Source organism: Myotis davidii, unplaced genomic scaffold, assembly GCF_000327345.1.
Source record: "Myotis davidii unplaced genomic scaffold, ASM32734v1 scaffold56, whole genome shotgun sequence".
In the NCBI taxonomy this organism is placed as follows: Eukaryota; Metazoa; Chordata; class Mammalia; order Chiroptera; family Vespertilionidae; genus Myotis; species Myotis davidii.
In genome coordinates, this window is record NW_006287458.1 from 438885 (window position 1) to 447450 (window position 8566).

General features: G+C 54.0%; 2 protein-coding genes across 2 annotated transcripts in view; both read right to left on the minus strand.

Annotated features, from left to right (window-relative positions):
* RASAL3 (RAS protein activator like 3) overlaps positions 1 to 5060 on the minus strand; it is an 11353-nt gene extending 6293 nt beyond the window's left edge. Inside the window, exons 1-9 of the mRNA XM_015560963.1 lie at positions 4835 to 5060; positions 4371 to 4705; positions 2191 to 2321; positions 1985 to 2063; positions 1814 to 1875; positions 1374 to 1444; positions 629 to 755; positions 443 to 541; positions 6 to 62 (exon numbers count right to left, since the gene is read on the minus strand). Of these exons, the coding sequence (XP_015416449.1) occupies positions 6 to 62; positions 443 to 541; positions 629 to 755; positions 1374 to 1444; positions 1814 to 1875; positions 1985 to 2063; positions 2191 to 2321; positions 4371 to 4692 (948 nt within the window). The 5' untranslated portion in view covers positions 4693 to 4705; positions 4835 to 5060. The remainder of the gene's footprint in view (positions 1 to 5; positions 63 to 442; positions 542 to 628; positions 756 to 1373; positions 1445 to 1813; positions 1876 to 1984; positions 2064 to 2190; positions 2322 to 4370; positions 4706 to 4834) is intronic.
* Positions 5061 to 7477: 2417 nt separating this feature from the next.
* Positions 7478 to 8566, minus strand: part of PGLYRP2 (peptidoglycan recognition protein 2) — a 5238-nt gene continuing 4149 nt past the window's right edge. The window contains 3 exon segments of the mRNA XM_015560964.1: positions 7478 to 7552; positions 7555 to 7593; positions 8471 to 8566. Of these exon segments, the coding sequence (XP_015416450.1) occupies positions 7496 to 7552; positions 7555 to 7593; positions 8471 to 8566 (192 nt within the window). The 3' untranslated portion in view covers positions 7478 to 7495.

The following is an 8566-nucleotide window of genomic DNA, read 5'->3' on the forward strand; positions in this document are numbered from 1 at the left end:
GGCAGCCCCTTCACTTCGTGCACCCACACGCTCAGCCACGTCTCTTCGCGCTCCACGTTGTCCTGCGGACCAGAGTGGTGGGAGGAGTGGGTGTTCGATGGTGGGCACCAGAGGTGAAACTCGGGCCCGTGTCCCCAGGGAAATCCCTGGGTCCCTGGGGAAGAGAGTGGGGCCACAGGGGTCCCAAGGTGACCAAGCGGAAGCCCTTTAGCTGCTCTGAGATCCCCCGGAAGAATCGGGGTGTTGCGCGCGGAAGAGCAGCTGCGGTGGGAAGATTTGGCGGCTACCTCGTCGGCGGGACTTCGGGTGCAAATGGAAAAGAAGGGCCCCGGCACGTGTGCAAGGGGCTGGTGCGAGACGAGGAGAGTCTGAGGGTGGTTGCACAGGTGCGGGCGGCTAAAAGCGTGGAAGGGGTGAGGCCTGGACCTTCCGCAATGCTGACCTGGCTGGGCTGGAAGTGGCGACGAAGGTCCTCGATCCAGCGGTCTCTCTCAGCAGCCGAGCGACAAGAGAAGCAGCGGCTCCCGCCTACCCAGGTTACCTGTTGAGGAAGCGGATTCCAGGTCGCGGTGGAGACCAGGCGTGAAGCCCAAGGATCGGGATGATGTGAAGAGTTGCCCACATTTACCTGGAAGCAGTGGGGCTCATCCAGGAGGCTGTGGTGCAATGGCCAAACCCGCACATTCTGCTGGGCACCCAGGTCCAGTTCAGAGAGTGTGGCCAGCGATTCCCGAGAACCCAGAGCACTGGGGGGTCTGGAGAGGGTGGTGGGGGAAGGAGTGTCATTTCTATCTTCTCCCCTCATCACCCCCTACAGCCTGAAGGGTGGAGGGAGGCCAGGATGGACTTGAACCTAAATTGGACTTAAGTCCATCACTTTTAGGATCAACCCGGCTTCTCATGGTGGCCTGAATGACCTTGTATAGTATAGCCCCTGTCACCATAGCCTTCGTTTCCCTTCACTTAATCCTTCGTTGTCTGGAATCAGGTCACACTGGACTTATTTTTGTGTCTTCATCCGGCCTCTTGGCCTTTTCACATGCTGTTCCCTCTGTCTGGAATGCTGTCCCCGCCCTTCTTGGCCTAGTTAATTCCCACCCATTATTCAGACCTCAGCTCAGTGTCCTCCCCTGACACGCTCAGACCAGGATTTTGATTTCGTTCCTGTTTTAGAGTTACTGTGTCAGACCCTGCTCCCACTCTTCCATGGGGGATTGGCTCCATGCCGCGATCTTTCTGTGGCCCTAGTATGGCCCAGCACAGGGCAGGACACAGAGGGCATGTGGTGAAAGTCAGAGTGAAGGACAGGAGGAGGGAGAGGGGACAATGCTGAATCCCAGCGCCCCCCGCCCCCCCCCCTCAGGGACTCTTACCCATCCCGAGAGGCACTGGCTCCCAGCTCTGACCTGGCCCTCTTCTTTTCTTTCAGCCGTTTGAGCAACCCCTAAGGGAGAGGGGTGTCAGCTGAACAGAGCCCTGTGCTCCCACTTCAGCCCCTTCTCCCTCAGGGTGTCCTGGAGGATCTGCTGTTCTTGGAGGACCACAAACTCAGGCTGCACTAGCAAGGATAATAAAGGCCACCGCTAGCTCCCATTTTTAAAGCACCAATTGTTTGCTTTCCTGCATTCTCTACTGATGTCTCACAAACAGCCCAGAGAGGGAGGTCTTCCCATTAGCTCTATGTGACAGAGACCCTGAGGCCCAGAGAGGTTCAGTGATCCGCCCCACATCACCCAGTAAGAGTCCCCTTTCACCTCTGAGGGTCTGGAAGTATTTGCTCTCCCACCTCCCCATCCCCCAGTGGATGCCTCACCCGGACGTTGTGGACCTGGTTGGAGCCAGCAGCTTCCGGCTCAGTCTTTCCAGCGACCCGATCTGTGGTGTTCGGGGATGGAAGGTTGGGAGATGGGATCATCTTGGATTCTGACCCACCCTGACATGCTCCCACATGCCCCAGCCCCCCTCACCTCTCACACTTACTTACCTGCCTCCCTGAGGTTCCCCATGGCCACCTGGATGCTGCTCTCAGAGCTGGCGCTCCCCATCCTGGACTGGCGAGGACCCTGTTCCTCCGTGGGAGTGAGTAGTCAGAAGGGAAGGCAGGTAGGCAGGTGGAGGGAGAGGCAGACGCTTCCCATGATCCCATTCCTTCCCCTCCTTCCTTCCTCTTACCCACAAGCCCTCTCTCACCTCTTCCTCACCCCCAAGCAGCACCAGCCTCCCATCGAGCAGAGTGAAGGCTTCGATGTTCCAGACAGGCACATCGGGTGGGGGCGCCTCAGGGATCTGTGGGGTTGGGGGCTCCGGCTCTGGCTCGGGCTCTGGGTGCAGGAAGAGGTGCTGGGGTACTGGGACTTCTTCCTGAACCTCAGACCCCCCCTTTCCATTCACCAAAGCTCAACGGGGCTCCCTCCTAATTGCGTCCTCTTCCCCTTACTCCCCCAAGGCAGCCAAGTCAGGTAGCTGTTGAGCAAAACTCTCTGGACCTTGTCTCCACTGGCGTTGGGCAGACTGAGCCCACCTACTATGTGACCTGTACCGTGTTCACTGCTCCACACGCCTCCTCTCATTTAATCCCCCAAAGCCATTAAAAGGGCTATTATAAGCCCCATTTTACCAAGAAGGAAACTGAAGCCTAGAGAGAGGGAATGACTTGCCCAGGTTCACACAGCTTGTGAGTGACTGAGCTGGACCTCAGACATAAGCATCCTTCTCTCTCTCTCTCTTATATTTTATTGACTTTTTACAGAGAGGAAGGGAGAGGGATAGAGAGTTAAAAACATCGATGAGAGAGAAACATCGACCAGCTGCCTCCTGCACACCCCCGACTGGGGATGTGCCCGCAACCAAGGTACAGGCCCTTGACTGGAATCGAACTCGGGACCCTTCAGTCCGCAGGCCGATGCTCTAGTCACTGAGCCAAACCGGTCAGGGCAAGCATCCTTCTCTTAACCAAGACAGTGGTTGTATCAGCAAGAATAACAAAGGTCCAAAAGTTCAACAACAGGACAGCAGCCTTGGTTCCTTACATCAATAACTAGTCTAAGGTGGACTACATTCAAAGTTTGAGAAAGGAATAGAAAAAGGCCAGGGTAGGGGGTGGTGGTTGTGCAGCAGGCCAGGGAAGGCCTCCAGAGAGAGTAAGTCTGTGCTAGGACTTGAACAGCAGGTTGGATTTTGACAGAGATGGAGGGGATGGTGGCAGGAACAGCCTGATCAAAGCCTGAGAGATGGCAAGGCCCAGGGACACAAAGGGAAGGGGAAAAAAAAATTGGAGGGCTCAAAGGATAGAAGAGAAGGCCCAGGAAGAGATTGGTTCAGGACCTTGGATGCCAGTTAGAGGTTTTATCCTGGGGGTGGTGAGGAGCCATGGGCATCCTCACATGCTCAACGATGAGGCCTGCTTGTTAGAGAGCTCTCTCTGGATACGACGGAGTGGGAAATACCTAATACCCTGGAGGCGGGTTGAAGGGATGCTTTTGCCAAATGAGACTATGAATGGTGAGCATTAACTGAGCTTCCAGGAATAGGAGAGCTGAACCAACCCTCCCAGATGACCCATCTGTCCTATTGTTTTACCACCAGGGGGAGAAATAACTCCCATGTTAATGGACCACTTAAAATACGCTGGACACTGGGCTAGTGCTTCATGCTCTAGAGCTCCAATCCTCATGATACCCTTCTGGGTCCCTCTGTGCGACACTGAGCCCTATCTGTCATTTTCTTGTTTATACTCGTTACTGTCTTTCGTGCCCACTACACTGCGAGTCTCATGGGGCAGCCAGTGACATCTCTTTTAGTCACCGCTGTTTTCCTCAGTGCCTAAATCAGGGCCTGGCACATAGTTAATGCTCAACAGGCTTCTGTTTCAATGAATGAATAAATGGAGGAAGGAGATCATATACCCTTCAAGGTAGGGAGCATGATTCCCACTTCATTGATGGGGAAGCTGAGGTGCAAGGAAGTGAAGACACTAAAACATGGAAGCTGGAGGGCAGGAGAGCAGGAGGAGGCTGAGATGGGCCTCCAGGCAGGAGAGGATGAGAGTGGGCCAGTGGATATGACAAGAGACCAGTTGGGGCCAAAGGGCCATTTGGCATCTGGATAGTGCTATCATCAGTCTATTCATTCCCTGTGTCTTCCCCAAGCTGGACCCCCTTGCCCACAGCTCCTTGGCCACACCCCACACCCCCAGGCCCTGGGTAAGGGGGAAAGAGGGAAGAGGGCAGCTGGGCCCCAGCCACTTCCTGTTGGGCTTCTGCACTCCCCACAACTTCCTGTGTCTGTATGGCTGATGCTCTGGAGGCAGACAAAACCCAAGCATCCGGTCTCCCAGCCCAGCCCCAGCTCTGAATGAGGGAGCCGTGTACCTGAGGCTTCTGGCTCCGGCTCTGCCTCCAGTGATGGGCTCTTATGCCTCCCCCAGAGGGTCTTGGATAATCTGAGGTGGTTCCTGCGAGACTCCTTGGGGGGCGCAGAGCTGACACGACGGAACAGCGAGCGACGGGCAGGTTGGCCGCTGACCATCGGCTCCTGGTGGCTCAGTGCCCTCCCCCAGCTGGCAAGGCGGCCCCAGTGGAACCCTCCACCTCCCTTCTCTCCACCACCTCCTGTGTGCCAGCGATAGGAGGTTAGCGGAGTTTGGGCTGCTTGCTGGGTTTTGGAGGACTGGCTTCTTGCTAGTGGTTCCATGGTGGGGATTCTCCTGGGGAACAAGAGGGTGACAGTTCTGTCTCGTGTCTACCCACATGCTGCCCTCATCTCGGCCCCCTCCCCACTCTCAGCCCTGCCCCCCAAAAATCCCCTTGGGGGCCACACGCACTCCCTCTCTTACCTTGATTTCCTGATCAGCCCGAGAGGCAACAGCCGTCTGCACACTGCCTGGCTTCCTCCGGCTGAACACTACTCCACGTGACCCTGTCTGTCCCACCCCACCCCACGGCCAGGTTGGGAGGGCACAGTGTGGGCAGGATGCAGGAGGAGAGGAGGTGCCAGAGCAGGAACCCAGATCTCTCACTGACCAGAGGAGGCAACATATGCCCCTCTCTGAGCCTCAGTGGCCTTCTGAGCACGAGTTGGGAGAACATCGAGCCCCTGGAGCTGTCTGTCATCTACTGCTGGTTAGAGTGTAGACCAATTCATTCAAGTTGGAAAACTGTTTGGTCAACAAACATTGACTGTACAGCTCTCCTCTGACCCAGCAGTTCACCCAATAGACTATTCGTAATAGCCCCAAACTGACAACAACCCAAGTGTCCATATACCCTAGAATGAGCAAATTGTGGTCTGTTCCCACAGTGGAATACCGTGCAGCAATAAGAATGAACAAACTACTGAATGATTGAACTCAGATGAATTACAAGCAATGCTAAGCAAAAATAAATAAATAAATAAAAAGAAAAAAGAGAAAACTATACACTGTATTGTTCCATTTATATAAAGCTCCAAAGCAGACAAAACTATGTCCAATAAGTCAGGATGCCAGTTTCCTTTGGAGGGGCTAGTGAAAGGGGGTATGAGAGGCTTTGGGAACTGATATCGTTTTTATGGCTTTTAAAAGTGAGGTGAAAGTCACATAACATAAATTTTATAGGTCTATTTCTTATTTTTAATTCTCACTTAAGGACATCCTTAGAGAGAGGAAGGAAGAGTGAGGGAGGGAGAGAGAGAGAGAAAAACATCAATGCGAGAGAGATATGTCAGTCGGCTGCCTTCCGCATGTTCCCTGACCAGGGATCGAACCCACAACCCAGGCATGTGCCCTGAACCTGAATCGAACTGACAACTCTTCAGTGCTCAGGATGACACTGAGACACTTGGGCCCAGCAAACATGTCTGTATCTTGAGCTGGGTGTTGGTTATATGAATGTGTTGGGCTGTGAAAACCACTGATGCACTTTTCTAATAAATGTTTTCTTGAAAAAAGAGATGGGCAAATACCGCTGTAAGAAATAAATGAGTCAACATGAGAGTCAGTAGAATCGGGCCCAAGGGTGGCTTTTAGTACCAGCTGGTCCTTCTTTAGCTATGTGACCTCAGGCAAGTCACTTCCTCTCTCTGAGCCTTGGTTTCCATATTTGTACTACACAATGATAATATCAGTTTCAGAAGCTTTATAATAAGAGCCTTCTTTTAGTTAAAAAAATGTTTCCTGAGTGCCTACTACGTGCTAGGTGCTGGAGAAGCCATGGGGGAACTACACCAACACGATTCCTGCCCTCCCAGAGCTCACAGTTTAGTGAGGGAAACAGATCCTGAACACAAATGCAAGACATTTCTACCTGGTGAGGAGGACTTGGGAAGAACATAGACAGACTGGAGTAGAGAGGCTGAGCAGAAGGAATGCTCTCTGAGCTGGAAAAATCCAGGAAGGCCTCCCCGAGGAGGTGACATTTGCAACCTGACGCATGAGAAGGAGCTGGCGATGGGAAGAGCAGGCTAGGGAGAAGGAACAGTTTGTGAAAAGGCAAGGGAGACTGGAATCCAGGGGGTGGTGTGGGTAGGATCACCTCGATGGATGTGTGGCCTGTGCAGTCACCCCAGGAGCCCACACGCAGAAGAGCTCCACACTATATTTGATTTAATGCTCTGCTATCACTGTCTTGAAGTTCTTGCTTTTTGAACAATAGGCCCTGCATTTTCATTTGTACTGGGCCTCGCAAATGCTATAACCCAGCGGTTCTCAACCTGTGGGTCGCGACCCCTTTGGGGGGCCGAACGACCCTTTCACAGGGGTCACCTAAGACCATCGGAAAACACATATATAATTACATATTGTTTTTGTGATTAATCACTATGCTTTAATTATGTTCAATTTGTAACAATGAAATTGGGGGTCACCACGGCATGAGGAACTGCATTAAAGGGTCGCGGCATTAGGAAGGTTGAGAACCACTGCTCTAACCCATCCTGAGAAGGAGGGTGTTCAGGCAGGTGCACACCCCTTAGATATGCCCACCTTATTCATACTGTGTCAGGCTACTCACCACACATACACACCCACACACACACACGGAGTCTCCCTGAGTTCTGCTGCATCCCTGAGTGTTTGCCACCTCATTGCATACTGGCTCCACTCCCAACTCCCTGCAATTTTTGCTGGAGGAAGGACTTTCTCTGACAGATGGAGCCCATGCAACAAGCAGCCCCAGAGTGCCGGAGAATTAGCACTTCCCTGAGAGAAGCCCTCAGCCAATGATTGTGGGAGTTGGAGGATCAACAGTCCCCTCACTTCTTGGGTGGGAAAACTTTGAGATACGTATCCTACGCTGTCCTCCAGAAGTCCCTAGTGGGACTGAGCTCCATGTGCCGCAGTGCCAACTTGCCTGGTAAAGCACCCTTACTGGGCTTCCTTTTCCCACCTCTCTTCCTTGTTCCCCAATGATCTGTCCTGGGATCGCCTCCCACGCTACTTGCACTGGAACTTTTATCTCAGGGTCTGATTCTGGGCAAGTACGGATGATGCATAGACACAGGCTTTCTTCACACAGTCTCTTTATTGGAGGTCTGTGGCCGGCATGGTCACTAGAGGCGGCTTCCTCTTGGATCTCCTGATCTCCTGGAGGCGCTCTTGGCAGTCCTTGGCTTTACATTCTAGAAAAGGCAAGGGACTGTGAGGCTTGGGGGTGGGGTGAGGCTGGGTCTCCTCTGCTCCTGGTGGGAGCCTGAGGAAGAGGACAAAGTGAGGGGACGGGTACACACGGACAGCAGGCCAGCTTCATGAAATAGAACGGGAGTGTGCAGGTAGCACGAGATTGTGCAGGTGTGTGAGTAGAGGTGTGTGCTGATCGAGGGGCTGGGGCCAAGGTTGTGCTGTTTGGGCCTGGATGGCTGCAGCATCAAAGGTCAGGGAGGCTGGGGTGGAACAAGCATCCTTAGGGCTGAGGTTGTCTGGGCAGAAGACTGCAACACACAGTTAGGAGCTCGACAGAGAGGTGCAGGCAAAGTGGTTTTTGGTAGAGGGACACCACTTAGGTTACTGTTGGGTATACAGAGGTCTTTTGGGTAGGGGGCCGGGGTGAGGCCAAGGTTAGGTGGGCTGAGATGAGGTTGTGCAGGCAGCAGCCGTGCGACTCGGGTACAGGTGATGCAGGAAAGGCTGCGGTTGTGAGGGCAGAGGGGCTGCTGCAGGAATCAGGGCCCATGCCCTGGTTGTGAGCGCAGACGTATTGGAGGCTGGGCAAACACAAGCTGGCTGGGTCAGGGGCTAGGCTAAGGTTGTGCAAGCAGAGGACAGGGGACAGGAAATGTTGTGAGCAGAACAACTTAAAAGCTGGGACTAGGTTGCCCGAATAGAAGGGCTGCAAGGGAGACCGGGGGCCTGGCTGAAGCTGTGTGAGTGTAGGGGTTACAGGAAAGAGAGGGGCCTGCTGAGGTTGGGCAGACAGGCAAGGGTCAGGGGCTGAGCTTGTGTCACGGGGGGCGGGGGGGCAGGCCCAGGTCATGTGGACGTCGGACGTCGCAGACTCACCACGTCGAAGTGCGGCCAGCTGCGCAGCTGGTGGAAGAGCGCGTCGCCAGGGCACTCGGTACGCACGAGCTGGCGGTGGCCCAGCAGCGTGTAGTC